The 14,075-nt window shown below is 38.9% G+C and overlaps 1 protein-coding gene across 5 annotated transcripts in view; it reads left to right on the top strand.

Moving 5' to 3' along the window:
* Positions 1-14,075, top strand: part of SMAP1 (small ArfGAP 1) — a 189,784-nt gene that overhangs the window by 67,059 nt on the left and 108,650 nt on the right. For 4 of the 5 annotated variants that reach the window (XM_070376177.1, XM_070376179.1, XM_070376181.1 and 1 more), the window contains exon 2: positions 3,538-3,671. The exons of the other annotated variant lie outside the window; for it this stretch is intronic. In XM_070376177.1, the coding sequence (XP_070232278.1) occupies positions 3,538-3,671 (134 nt within the window). The remainder of the gene's footprint in view (positions 1-3,537; positions 3,672-14,075) is intronic. 5 annotated transcript variants of the gene reach the window in all.

Below are 14,075 nucleotides of genomic sequence, written 5' to 3' on the forward strand. Positions count from 1 at the left end.
GGTATGGAGATAATCGTACTGGTGAACATTTAAGTTGTCAATCTTTTCAGAAATCATGCTACTGTAAATACTCTGGTTACGCAGCTTCTTGAGTATATGTATGAGTTTCTTTGTAGTGTTTTTCAGCCTTGCTTGACTCCGGTCCAGAGAAACAGCATTTTATAATGTGACCTGATTTTTGTGTGTATGTGTGTCTGTACATATATATGTATATTACTGATTTTTTAAAGGTTTTAACAAAGTTATATTTACTCTTCATCTGATGCACTTACACCATTTTCCTTCTAAAAATAAATTCTGGTTGAGATTAAATTAATGAGTTGTGACCTACTGTTTAAAATATTGCTAAAGGGTGTGTTGTGTATGTGTGAATTTCTCTGTGTACATAGACATGTCATATTGTTTAAAATAAACATGCATAAATTGAGAAACATATGTGTAAGCACATGTGTTTATGTTTTGTGTGTTTATGAGTAGATTGTTGGTTGGAAGGGTTTAGTCATCTGACTAGATTTGACCAATTTAAAAAAAAATGGTTGCATCTATTTAAATTGGTATCGTCTCCTGACTGTGAGAACTTAGCCTTTTATCATTGTGTCAGTGGTCTTTTAAAGCATTTAGTTGGCACAGAATTGGTAAGTACTCATTGAATTTGTTGTTGTTCAGTCGCTAAGTTGTGTCCGACTCTTTGTGACCCAGTGGACTGTAGCCCTCCAGGCTCCTCTGTCCATGAGGATTTCCAGTCAAAAAGACTGGAGTGGGTTGCCATTTCCTTCTCTGGGGGTATCTTCCCAACCCAGGAATTGAGCCTGCACCTCCTGCATTGGCAGGTGGATTCTTCACCACTAAGCCACTGGGGAAGCTTGTTTGGTGAATGAAAAGAAGGATTTCATTTTGATAATTGAATGACTGCCATGTTAAGCAACTACTATTTTATCAAGGCAATTTTAGGTAAATTTACAGGGCTAATTTTATAGAGTGCATGTTCCGTTTGTAACTTTGGTTAGACTTTTAAAGTATTTTTAGGGGTTCTTGATTATATTGTTCAGTTATGATAGTTTATGTTCTAAAGAAAGATTCATTGACAAAATTACATTATTATTTCAATATGTAAAAAATGATTGGGGCTAAAGTTTCCCATAAATGATAACCAGGTTTGTTTTTTTTTTCTTTCTTGTAGGAATCAATAAAATGGTTTTTATAGCCTTAAATTAATAAGATTTAAATACCATCTAACATTTAATTATATCTAGCTTTTGCTCAATAGTAATATAGCCTTTTTTTCATATTACTGCTAGCATTATTCTTGCATAAGGCTTTTATGCATTTGAATCCCTTTCTTTTGTTGTTATAAAAATGCACCACTGTATTGGGTACTGCAGTTTTGTACCTGCATAGAGAGTCGCATCGTATTATGCAAGTTCTTTCAGTCATAGCATCCACATTAGGAAATCGTGCTAAAGGTTTCCATTTGTATTTGGCTGAAATTCTGGCAGATTATTCACAGGGAAATCATTCTGTTTTCACAAAAATGAAGCCCTTCTTGGAGTCTGTTGAAGATTTCTATTTTCTCATCATGCTCTGGACCCACTGCCTTTATAGGAGTTACTTTTGAGGAAAGTTAAGATACAGTTGTTTTACAGACCAATATAGGAACTTCTCTAGAGGGAAAAAAGTGTCATATTTTGATCATCAGGATTTCTTAACATGGCAGTAACTTGCGTTAAGTAGTGCTTTAAAACTTTAAAAATATTTTCCGTACACATCTCACCTAAGTATTGAGGGCAACCATTCTAACTCCTTTGAACAGATGAGAACCTTACAGCTCTGTTACTAGGTCCAGTGTAATCTGTGCAGCTCAGAAGTGGCTGAGCACATGGACAGTAGTGGTCTTTTGACTGCTAACTTATTTTGACACGGTTGGTAGTCGAATAGAGTCTTAAATAGAGCATGTCCCAGATGTTTGTCTGTTTATAGGTGTCATTTCTCAAATTTAAAAGCAAGATATTTTGACATAAAATGTATACACATAACCTCTCCCCTAAGGAATTTTTGGAGAATGTGTTTAGTGTTAACTACATTAAAATTTTTAGCCTTGGTGTTATTTTGTAGATTCTCATCTTTAGATAAAAAGTATGTACTTAAACAGAAAAAAACCCTAAATTTTTTAAAAAGCTTGATTTTTATTAATATCTCTTACTGTATTTTTCATAATCAAGTCATTTAGAGAAATCTTATATATGAGCTTCTGAATATTTGATATAATTTCCAGATATTACTTTTATTTTCCATTTTACTTTAATTGTACGAGCAGTATGTGAAGATAATCATAAGAAGATTTAAAATTATCAAGAAGTAGTACAGTCAGAGGTACAGCTAGTAGTACTAGAAGAATAGTACAGCTAAGGCTTGTATCTTACATATTTAGGTGAGTTTCTCTATGGTGTTTGAATCAGTTTTTTGACCCAAAGACTTAACATTTTGTAACACACCTCAGTTCATCTGTAACTTCTTAATCTCAGGGTTATATCTGGGATTTATTCATGTTGATAAAAGACTTCTTGAGGCAGTCCTTTTTTAGTCTTATAATTATTAATGGTATTAATTGATAAAAATGTTCCCCTCCTCAAGGTGTTGATTACAAAGTAGAAGTTATTGTAGTTTTAAAGGGCATTTCCCCCCAGTTACCAGTGAGAGAGTACATATTTTTATGTGTTTGTTGGCCATACATTTCTTTTTCTGTGAATTACCCATTTGTGTCTTTTTTGTCCATTTTTCTATTTAGGTTCATTGTCTGTTTTTTTTTTTTTTTTTTTTTTACTAATTTCTGTTTCATTTTAAAAAACCTCTTTGATTTTTACTTGTTGGTGGTCTTTTAAACAATACCCTAAACATTTAATAAAGGACTTACCTTTACTGTGGGCTGTTACTACTCCTGAATCAAATATGCTAGTGAAAAAACTGTTCACATAAAGTAGTTTTAAATTCTTAGATTTTGGGGGAAGTTCCTAGGAAGGCAAAATTAGTAAACTCCTTAAAGTTCTTGAAGGTTGAAGGTTGATTTATAGCCTTTTAGCACAACCAACAGAGAAGGCAACGGCACCCCACTCCAGTACTCTTGCCTGGAAAATCCCATGGATGGAGGAGCCTGGTGGGCTGCAGTCCATGGGGTCGCTAATCGGACACGACTGAGCGACTTCCCTTTCATTTTTCACTTTCCTGCATTGGAGAAGGAAATGGCAACCCACTCCAGTGTCCTTGCCTGGAGAATCCCAGGGACAGGGGAGCCTGGTGGGCTGCCGTCTATGGGGTCGCACAGAGTCGGACACGACTGAAGCGACTTAGCAGCAGCAGTAGCAGCACAACCAAGACAAGTCTTCTTAGCGAGCTGCTGCTGTGCCATTTGAAAATTGGAGCCCGTGAATTCTGTAGCCCTTCGTTATGATTGTATAAAGAACCAGAATGCTTCTTATATGCTGTTATGATATTTTTTTAGTTTTTAATGCTAGCTTTTCTTTGTTTCTTCTCTGTAATCAGGTCCTCGATGGGCTTCCTGGAATATTGGTGTGTTTATTTGCATCAGATGTGCTGGCATCCATAGGAATCTTGGGGTTCATATATCCAGGGTCAAGTCAGTCAACCTAGACCAATGGACACCAGAACAGATCCAGGTAAACATTACCCTACAGAGAAATTATTTAAAATAGATTTAAGAGCTTTACTCCTTCTTGCATCTAAGGATTAACAGCGTACAGTAGTATATTGAAATATGGTGTATGCCACAAATAAAATTTGAGCGTTGACTTGGACTGTCAGTTCACAGATGTTTATTTTTTCTTGGTTCTGTAGTAAAGTCAGTTTTTAATGTAGTTTTCTAAAATGTTGATTTTGAAGTATTTAAAAAAAAAATTCTTTTCCTGTGCTGATGAGATTTCGGGTGTAATTCCGTAGTCTGTTTTGCTTTGCAGTCAGTAGAGGGCGCCTGAGTAAAGACGAAGAGCAGACCGCCTGTCTGCAGCGCGAAGGGGAAGGAACGGCTTCCTTCTGTGCAGGAGTGGGTGTTCTCCACTCTCAGACAAGTCACAGGAGCTGGAAGACAGCCCATTTAGCCAGTGTTCTTCTCGTGACTGCGCTTGTTTGGAGCGGTTCAGTTTTTTAGAGATAAATTTATACTTTTAAGGACTTGCCATTTTTCCAGTGACAGTATTAAATTTTCAAAATCATACTTTCTAATCCTTTAGGTTAATTGCTAATGTAAAAATGATTATTTCTACTGGTTATATTTATAGTTCACAGTGAAATTGCATGTCTTTTTCTTATGCCCTTTTCAAATTACTTATAGTCAGCATGAAACATAAACATACAAGTGTATGTAGTTGAACCTCAGGGATACACACATATACCTCACAATCATAAAATAAATATAACACACAAATTGACATGGATATGTGAAGTAAGGGTAGAAAGAATAGAATGCTGGGAGAGAGTGATCATTAAAAAAATGTATATAGACTTGGTTAAAGAAAGTACAGCTTCTATACTGAAGACATTTATACCAAAGTAAATACTAGATGTAGCAAAAATTTAAATATTAAAAAACTAAACCTCAAAAATACTCAAAGGAAAAAAATAGAATAGAGATCTTCAGGCCATAAAGTCAAGCATAATTAATTAGTCTTAGGTTAGTTTTTTAACTTTTTGTTGGCTAGAATATAAAAGGAAATATGAAACTGTCTTTTCAAGATCCTTGAGAAAATTTACTTAAGGAAGCAGAGCTTTTTGAACATTTCATTTTAAGGCAGTTTTCTTAGTAACATCTCTGTAGTAACTATGGTTACAGATTTTCATGAGATTGTTTCTTAAGTTGTCATCAAGAGAACATGAAGTGTAGCTTGAAAATGTCACTTGAGTTTGTAATGGTTGTGAAGATGCAGAACACTCAAGACCAAATGTGTTGCCTTTTTAATGGTTCATTTCAAACCAAGGAGAAAACATGGAATCTCTAGACACTAAAATTCTCCAGAAATATTATTTATTTCAACTAGGCTGTTGAAAGGAGCTGAGTAGCAGGTTCTTTGAGGTGGACAGCTGTTCTTTTCTAGTAGTTTAGGGCATAACTTCCCAACCAGAGCACTGTAGTTTACTGGTTTTCTGGGGGATATGTTATAAAGCAAGATACTGTTTACTAAATATGTAAGGATCTTGAAAGCAGTTACTAAGTAGTGTACAGTCTTTGAAGTTATATTTGAACACTTATTTGTATGTCAGCTTCTTCAAATAAGAATTACTGTTTTTGAATGCCAGACCTTTGACGAGTACTTCTCATAGGGACGTGCTGTGTCTTCATAAGCCTCGGGGCGCCTCCTGCAGTTGAGGAGGGTGAGGTTAGAGTGCATGCCTGCGAAGTCAAGTTGAGAAGACAGTGAGGCTCACTTTAAAGAAAAGAAGGGTGGGTCAGCCTAGTCACAAGAACAGGTGAGCCCGCTGGTATTCTTGTGTGGGCCTTGTCAGTGCTTGCAGGCAGAGCCAGAGTTGTTCTTTAAAATCAGTTCTGGACTGCTGTGTGCTGAAAAAGAAAGTGGTTGGCAAAGACCCCGAGGCTCCATACTGAGGAGCGCAAGCTTTGTTTTAAGGCAGCTGGTTCCTGAGAGGCCATAGAACAAGGTGACTGAGAAGGCTTTCTGTGGAGTCAGACTCCGGGTAGCGCGGGGCAGTCCTGGCAGGGCGCCTTGCCTCAGGTGCCGCAGTGCCTGTGTCTGAGGGCAGGCCGTCCCAGTGCCCTCTGGCGGGGCTGTGCGGTAATATGGGTGATACGGGCAAAATGTTTGTAACACTGGTGGGCTCACTGGGTATTGAAGCATAGTTGATTTATGGTATTGTGCTCTTTTCAGACTGGCACATCTTGAACACTCCCGTCACGCTGGCTAGTCAGTTACTAGTAGGATTAGTCTGTTTTGTTCGCTGTGCAAGATCCTCAATATTGCTGCTTGGAGGATCTTTCCAGTCTCTTTTTTTTCCTTTGGCCGCTGCCCTATGGCCTATGGGATCTTAATCCAACTTTGGCTTTTTTTTTTTTTTAATTAAAAAAAAAGTATATAAAAAATGAGGTATAATTACGGAGCAAATACAGATAAAAGTGAGTTTTATGTACCTCGGGAAAGGTCTATACAGTCGTTCACCTGTGTCCTTGGGGACTGGTCCAGGACCCCTTCACATATTGAAATCTGTGGATTCTCAGGTCCTTTACCTAAAATGGTGGAGTTCGAGGATCTGATATTATATATCCATCATATATGTAGTGTCTGTGGGAGTCAGTTTTTAGGGCATCTATCATAGCTGTGTTAGAATTGCTGTATGCTTACTTTTAAAAGAAAATAATTTATCTACCAAAACTTAGTGTGGAAATAGTTATTCACCTTAAATTATAATAATAAATTGTTTTGAATGGTGGTTCATAGATGAAATGTCTTTGATCTTGGGTTTATTTTTGGGTACTTCTCAAATTTTTGGAAAGGATCAATGTGTTATAAAATAAAAGCCATCGTATTTATAAAGTATTCTTTTTAGTTTTGTACTGGTTCATTAATCCGAAGTCTTGATTACCTTTTCCCCTCATTATTTAAAAATTCTTAATTATTCATTTTTCATTGTCTGTATTGAAGGAATTAAAATGAAGAATACACTAAACAGCAAGGCCCTAGTATAACACTATACTCAATATCCTGTAAGAAACCACAATGGAAAAGAATATGAAAAAGAATGTGTGTTTGTGTGTGTGTGTGTGTGTAACTGAGTCACTCATTTTGCTGTGTACCAGAAAATAACACTGTAAATCAACTGTACTTTCATTAAAAAATACAATTAAAAAAAAGAAATGAGGATTAGAAAAGAATAAAGTTTCTTTGCTCACTTTGTAGAGAGTTGTGTAAATTGTGCTGCCTAATAAAACATCCCTAGTGAGACTTTGTCTGCATTGGAAAGTATACTCCATGCATTTGGTGTTTTTATTGGTAACTTTAGACCACTTTTCGTGGTAACTTTTGGTAACATTTTTCATACTTTATAATCTGTAAGTGTTATAGTAATATTCTCTCACAAGTTCTTTGTTTCGGACTTACTGGTGACGTTTGTTGATAAGGTGTCAGTACTTGGCATTTTGCAGGGTGGAACACCAAGCACACACGACTGCAGTGTATTCATTTATCAGATACGTCCAGTCTTCTTAGGCTCGGTACGCTTGCCTTCAGCGTTCTGTAGGCACTTTCCTTCCGTGTCTTTATACCTTGCCCCTTTGTGCTATGGCTTTGACCACACTTTGGCCCAGAGGGAGAGGTCTTTGAACTGAGCTCTCCTCACATCATTGTTTACTCTTGCATCAGAAGAACAGAGGCTTTCCTCGCTCTCGCTTTCTGTCCATCCTCCTCTAGCCATCTCTGCTCTGACTTGAGCAGCTGGCTCTATTGTTCTAGGCGCAGAGTGGGGGAAGGTACTGGTGCTAGTTGCTCTGCCTTTGTTTCCATTCTCAGCTTCCTTTCTGCTTTTCTACCTAATTAAAGAAGTTATATTCATTGGAGGCATCTTTAAATGCTTTCCTCCTCTTTGAAATCTGCTGTCTTGCCCCCTGCCTCCACAAAAGTTTGCTTTGTACCCTTTGACCCTCGACAGACGGCCCTCAACCCCACGATGCTGGTTCACTCACTTGTTCACCTGCGAGTGTTCACCGACTGTTCACAGTGCCAGCCACTGTCCTCCAGGGGCAGCCCTGACCTTCTTGCAGCAGCTGGATTTCTTGAGCAGCGTCTCTCCCTGCTGTCTCACTCCTCTACCCGACTGGCCTCTGCTGACTCGTCTTTACTCCGCCCCTCTGCTGGCTCTGTGCTCATAAAGAGCGCAGTTAACGCTCGTGGCCATGTCCATGCCACCCACATGGTCCCTGCTTCCCTGACACTCCTCACTGCCTTCTTGAAGCTTTTTCGTGTAAGAGAATCTACAGTTACTATCCCTCATCCTCTGTTTTGTTTCATTATTTAGTCGCTGTGTTTTTCTCTTTTTTTAAAACTTTTTTTCTGCTTTTCCCTCCTTTTGGAGACTTTATGCAGTTTTGCCTTCAGCCTTTTTGCTCGTTTGTCTTGCTCCAAGGGAAAACTCAGTTACTCTCATGGGTTCAGTTGTTATTTTTCTGTGCAGATGATTTTCCCCTCTTTCTAGTAGTGACCTCTTTAAAGTGTCAGTTCTTTTAGATTTTCTGTTTGAAACCTTTGGTATTCATGAATTTATCACAACTTAAGAAACCTTGGATATCCTTCAGTTCAGCTTCAGTTCAGTCGCTCAGTTGTGTCCCACTCTTTGTGACCCCATGGACTGCAACACACCAGGCCTCCCCGTCCACCACCAACTCCCAGAGCCTGCTCAAACTCATGTCCATTGAGTCGGTGATGCCATGCAGCAATCTCCGCCTCTGTCGTTCCCTTCTCCTGCCTTCAGTCTTTCTCAGCATCAGGGTCTTTTTCAATGTGAATATCCTTAGCGTGGTAATTGGTAATTTTTCCAAGTATGTTTGGTGAGGCTGGAGTTAGCCCGATAGGTTGATTCCATGGCACTGGAATTTCAGCATGGCTGTACATCATCTATTCATATTTGTGTTTCAAGAACTCTTGTGAAATAATTAAAAATCTTGTTGCTTTGTGAAAAATGCTTTTCATAAAACAAAGAAAGCCAGCTGCTAATACTATGATAGACTTTAAGAGAAAGGAATAGATACAACCAGGCATGGAGTTTTTTTTTGCTAGATAACATGATACATTTGAGTAGAATACAGAGCAGAATATCATTAACCGTTGTTCTTTAACACTATCAATGAAGCCTAGGTGTTTTATACAGAAACAGGAAAAAAGGATTTATTAAACTGTTTCAGTGTTTCAATATGGGAAACTTTGGCCACAGTCATAGGAGTTAATGTGTACACTTAGAAATGTTAAGATTGGTAGGTGTCTGTTTACCTGCCGCGTGATACATCTAAAATGCAAACGGTCATCTGGTTGTCTGGACTGGCTTTCTTTCCTGTGCCTTTGTTTCCCATCAGTTCTTAGTTTTTTCATTGCTTCTGTTGCTTTCCATTTGTTGTCCTTTTCTCCCTGTGTTCCTTTATACTTGTAAAGTTCCAAAAATATAGCCGCCATAGGAATTCTGACTTAAGCTAGTGTGTATGGGGTTCCAAGGTGATACATGCTGAAACTAGAAGGCAGTACTTTTCAGAGTTCAGACTGTTCCAAACTGAAAAGAATCGCCTTTGGAGAACAGTGAGCTCGCCATCACTGGGCCGGATGTGCACTTGGAGATGTAGGTGGGGTTCAAGCCTTGGATGGCAGGTGAGGAGCAGTTTCAGTGACTGAAGTCTCTTCCATTTTGGGGATTCTTGGGTGGTATGCTCAAATCTTCTTTGGTTGCCACAGCAGTTCAAAATCACGATAACAGATGTGATTCAACTTTTTCCAAGAGTCAAATTCTACCCTAAAGGATAAGACTTTTCTGAAATCTCCAATAATTCAAAAGAATATGACAGGATTCTTGGGTTAAGTCAAAAAGACAGGTTCTAAAAATGTTTTGGATAAACTTTTTTGCTCTTCTTATTTTCTTTCATAAGGAGAAAATCACCAGCTAAATGCATAGAGATTTCTCTGATAACCTTGTCATTCCCAAAGAAACCTACAGTAAGGTAACTTGTGCAGCCTTTAGTTTAATTTATGTCATAACATTAACCTGCTTGTCTTCATTTAAATTTTTGGTTTTTCTTAGAAAAGGATTTTCCCTAAGGAAGCGAAAATCGTGGATTTCTGTTGATCTTCATCAGTAAGCTTTACTGTGTTCTGTCAGCTCAGCTTGCATTCCTAATCTGGCCAAATCAGAGAGAATAGGCAAAAGGGGCTTGATAGTTACTTTAACTACTTCTTTGAAGCTGGAACGACAACTGAAACGACAGGCACTTCTCATGTTGTGGTCATGTTGTGTGCATCTGCAGTGGTAAAATAGGTGTGTACACGATTTCAGAGGTGGGACGTGATAGTGGCTAGGGTGGAAGTGGGTGAGCACACTGAGGAGGTTTTCTCTTCTTCGACTTTCTGACATAGTATGTTTTGGATGAAGTTATAATAAATTTTATTCCTTGAAAGGGTATTGATTTTGTGAAATAAAATGACTTGCAGTTGATAAAACCAGTCTGCTCTGAGCTCCCTCTTCAGTCTTTAATAAAATGGAAACCTGGAACTAGAGTATTGTGGACAGCTGAACCTTAAGTTTTACTTGAATCATGAGGTTGTACAGGTTGGTTTTACTGGGACAGAATCCAAGAATGTATCAGATCGATACAGGCCCTTTCTCTGGGCCTGGTCTTAGCTGTTAGTGAGTAATTAAATTGTCAGTTCATTGCAAAAAAAATGACATTGTGACACCACTTTAAGTCTTCAGATGCAGGTGAAATCAGTTATTACGTTTTCCTGGGAGCTCTGCAGGGGAGAAAGATGCATTAAATAAGACATTATTAACACTAATTGTACCTGTTTTTCTTTTTTTTTTTTTTTTTTTTTAGTAAGGCTATCAGAAAATGTAAAACCCTGTAACTGGCTCATTTCCTGTGTCACAGTGGTGATTAGATGTCTTGTTTGCCTGGAGCCACTGCAGCTCTCTTTTGCTAGATGGTTGCGTGATCTATCTTTTTTAGTACTTCAATGTTTGACCTGTCTCTGTCTTGAAACATAGGAGATTTCTTTTAGACAGGAAATGCCTGCATGTGATATGTTCTTTTAGCATGTAGTTTCAAAGTTTTTATTTCAGTGACATTCAAAATTTTTTTTTATTCCAGTGACTTTTTAAAAATGAAGTTTTTAGTATCCTGTTTCCTTGTTTGAGTTTCCTGTTTCATTGACCCTCTTACCTGTATTTAGGTCTTCATTGCCTGACACTAATATTTGTCACTTTCTCTTAGATACTTTTCATTACTTTTTACTTGCATTAAGTTTTCTTTTTTTCTTCTTTTGCCTGTCCAGAGTTGTACCATTACTTGCTGTGTTTATTTGTTTTGATCATCTATTTAATTTGATATCCAGTTTTGAATTTTTAAAAAACTTCTAATTCTTTCCTGAGTTATTGTTTTAATTCTGTGTGTTTCTGATTTCCGATTTAGTTGCTCTTTAATAACATCATGTGTCTTTGGACTCATTTATATATTCTTTGTTATCTTGTATTTATGGCTTTCAGTTTGTTCTGATTAGTAGTCTGTGGCTTTGATCTGTTTTCTGGGCATGTTTGTTCTTGTATGGCTTCACTGTTAGAGACACTGTTCCACATCTTTTTTTTTTTTTTTAACTTTACAATATTGTATTGGTTTTGCCATATATCAAAATGAATCTGCCGCAGGTATACATGTGTTCCCCATCCTGAACCCTCCTCCCTCTTCCCTCCCCATACCATCCCTCTGAGTCGTCCCAGTGCACCAGCCCCAAGCATCCTCTTCTGACAACTTTGTATGAGATTTGACCTTGATTATTTTCTGTTGATCATTTTTATGTGACATTGGTTTTTCATTACCTTTAAAAGGCATTAATATTCAAAATAGCTTTTCTAACTACACAGACCTGTCTCTTCAGTTGTTTTCAGGTGTTTAAAACATAAAGCCACTCGTTTTCTCCCACTTTTTTCTGAACCTTCTGTTCCTTTATCTCCGTGATTCCTGTCCTTCTCCATTTTGAATCATTTCCCAGGAGTTTCTGCTCAATGTGGGGCCCTGTCCTGACGGAGATTTGGTGGTTCTTGTGGGGTCTCTCCGCATTCCCAGCTTCTTGCGCTTCCTTGCTGTTGGGGTGGGTGAAATCCCTCAGCTTCGTGTGCCATCTTCCTCTTGGTTCACAGTAATTTCCAGTTGGTACGTCTCCACTGTCTTAGTCTTCTGTTCTCAGACCCACTCAACGCCTCATTAGGTGTTGTGGGCGTATCTGCTGGTCATTATGCCTCATCCCTACCTAATGGCGTCTTGGGATTTGTGGGTTTCTTCCATTACTACCATGCCAGAGAGTGCTCAAACTACCGCACAGTTGCACTCATCTCACACGCTAGTAAAGTAATGCTTAAAATTCTCCAAGCCAGGCTGCAGCAATACGTGAAACATGAACTTCCAGATATTCAAGCTGGTTTTAGAAAAGGCAGAGGAACCGGAGATCAAATTGCCAACATCCACTGGGTCATCAAAAAAGCAAGACAGTTCCAGAAAAACATCTATTTCTGTTTTATTGACTATGCCAAAGCCTTTGACTGTGTGGATCGCAATAAACTGTGGAAAATTCTGAAAGAGATGGGAATACCAGACCACCTGACCTGCCTCTTGAGAAACCTATATGCAGGTCAGGAAGCAACAGTCAGAACTGGACATGGAACAACAGACTGGTTCCAAATAGGAAAAGGAGTACATCAAGGCTGTATATTGTCACCCTGCTTATTTACCTTATATGCAGAGTACATCATGAGAAATGCTGGGGTGGAGGAAGCACAGCCTGGAATCAAGATTGCCGGGAGAAATATCAATAACCTCAGATATGCAGATGACACCACCCTTATGGCAGAAAGTGAAGAAGAACTAAAAAGCCTCTTGATGAAAGTGAAAGAGGAGAGTGAAAAAGTTGGCTTAAAGCTCAACATTCATAAAACTTAGATCGTGGCATCTGGTCCCATTACTTCATGGCAAACAGATGGGGAAACAGTGGAAACTGGCTGACTTATTTTTGGGGGCTCCAAAATCACTGCAGATGGTGATTGCAGCCATGAAGTTAAAAGACACTTACTCCTTGGAAGGAAAGTTATGACCAACCTAGACAGCATATTCAAAAGCAGAGACATTACTTTGCCAACAAAGGTCCATCTAGTCAAGGCTATGGTTTTTCCAGTGGTCACGTATGGATGTGAAAGTTGGACTGTGAAGAAAGCTGAGTGCCGAAGAATTGATGCTTTTGAATTGTGGTGTTGGAGAAGACTCTCGAGAGTCCCTTGGACTGCAAGGAGATCCAACCAGTCCATCCTAAAGGAGATCAATCCTGGGTGTTCATTGGAAGGACTGATGTTGAAGCTGAAACTCCAATACTTTGGCCACCTGATGTGAAGTGCTGACTCATTTCAAAAGACCCTGATGCTGGGAAAGATTGAAGGCAGGAGGAGAAGGGGATGACAGAGGATGAGATGGCTGGATGGCATCACCGACTCAATGGACATGGGTTTGGGTGGACTCCGGGAGTTGGTGATGGACAGGGAGGCCTGGCATGTTGCGTTTCATGGGGTTACAAAGAGTCAGACATGACTGTGACTGAACTGAACTGAACTCCATTACTACATTTCACTGTAAATATTGTGCGTGGGTTTTGGTTTCTTTAATCTAGTACTTCTTTCTGTGTTTTTGGTTTTTTGCTAAGGAGCTTCTTGCATCTTCAAAAACCATCAGTGCTGTTACAGGATCCCCATGACAAGCAATATTTAGTAGAGTAAAATTGTCATTAAAACAGTTAATTTGAAGCATTCCATGATTTAACCACATTTCACCTGTGTGTATTAGAACATTGTTTAACCTCTCAAAATTTTGTGTTTTGCTGTGCTTAGTTGCTCAGTCGTGTCTGACTCTTTGCCACCCTGTAGATAGTAGCCTGCCAGGCTCCTTTGTCCTTGGGGATTCTCCGGACAAGAATACTGGAGTGGGTTGCTATGCCCTCTTCTAGGGGATCTTCCCAACCAGCGATTGAACCCAGGTCTCCTGCATTGCAGGCAGATTCTTTACCGTCTGAGTTGTGGAGAATCCCAAGAATACTGGAATAGGTATCCTATCCTTTCTCCAGGAGATCTTTCTGACCCAGGAATTGAACCAGGGTCTCCTGCATTGCAGGCAGATTCTTTACCAGCTGTGCTACCAGGGAAGCCCCTCAAGGTTTTGACCCTTAGATAAATTTCTGTAGTGTTGTATAGAATCAGACACATAATAAGCTTTCAGTACACAATTCTTGGTACATACTTATTCAAGAGATCCCAGGTCAAGCAACTTTTTT

Source organism: Bos mutus, chromosome 9, assembly GCF_027580195.1.
Source record: "Bos mutus isolate GX-2022 chromosome 9, NWIPB_WYAK_1.1, whole genome shotgun sequence".
Lineage (NCBI taxonomy): Eukaryota > Metazoa > Chordata > Mammalia > Artiodactyla > Bovidae > Bos > Bos mutus.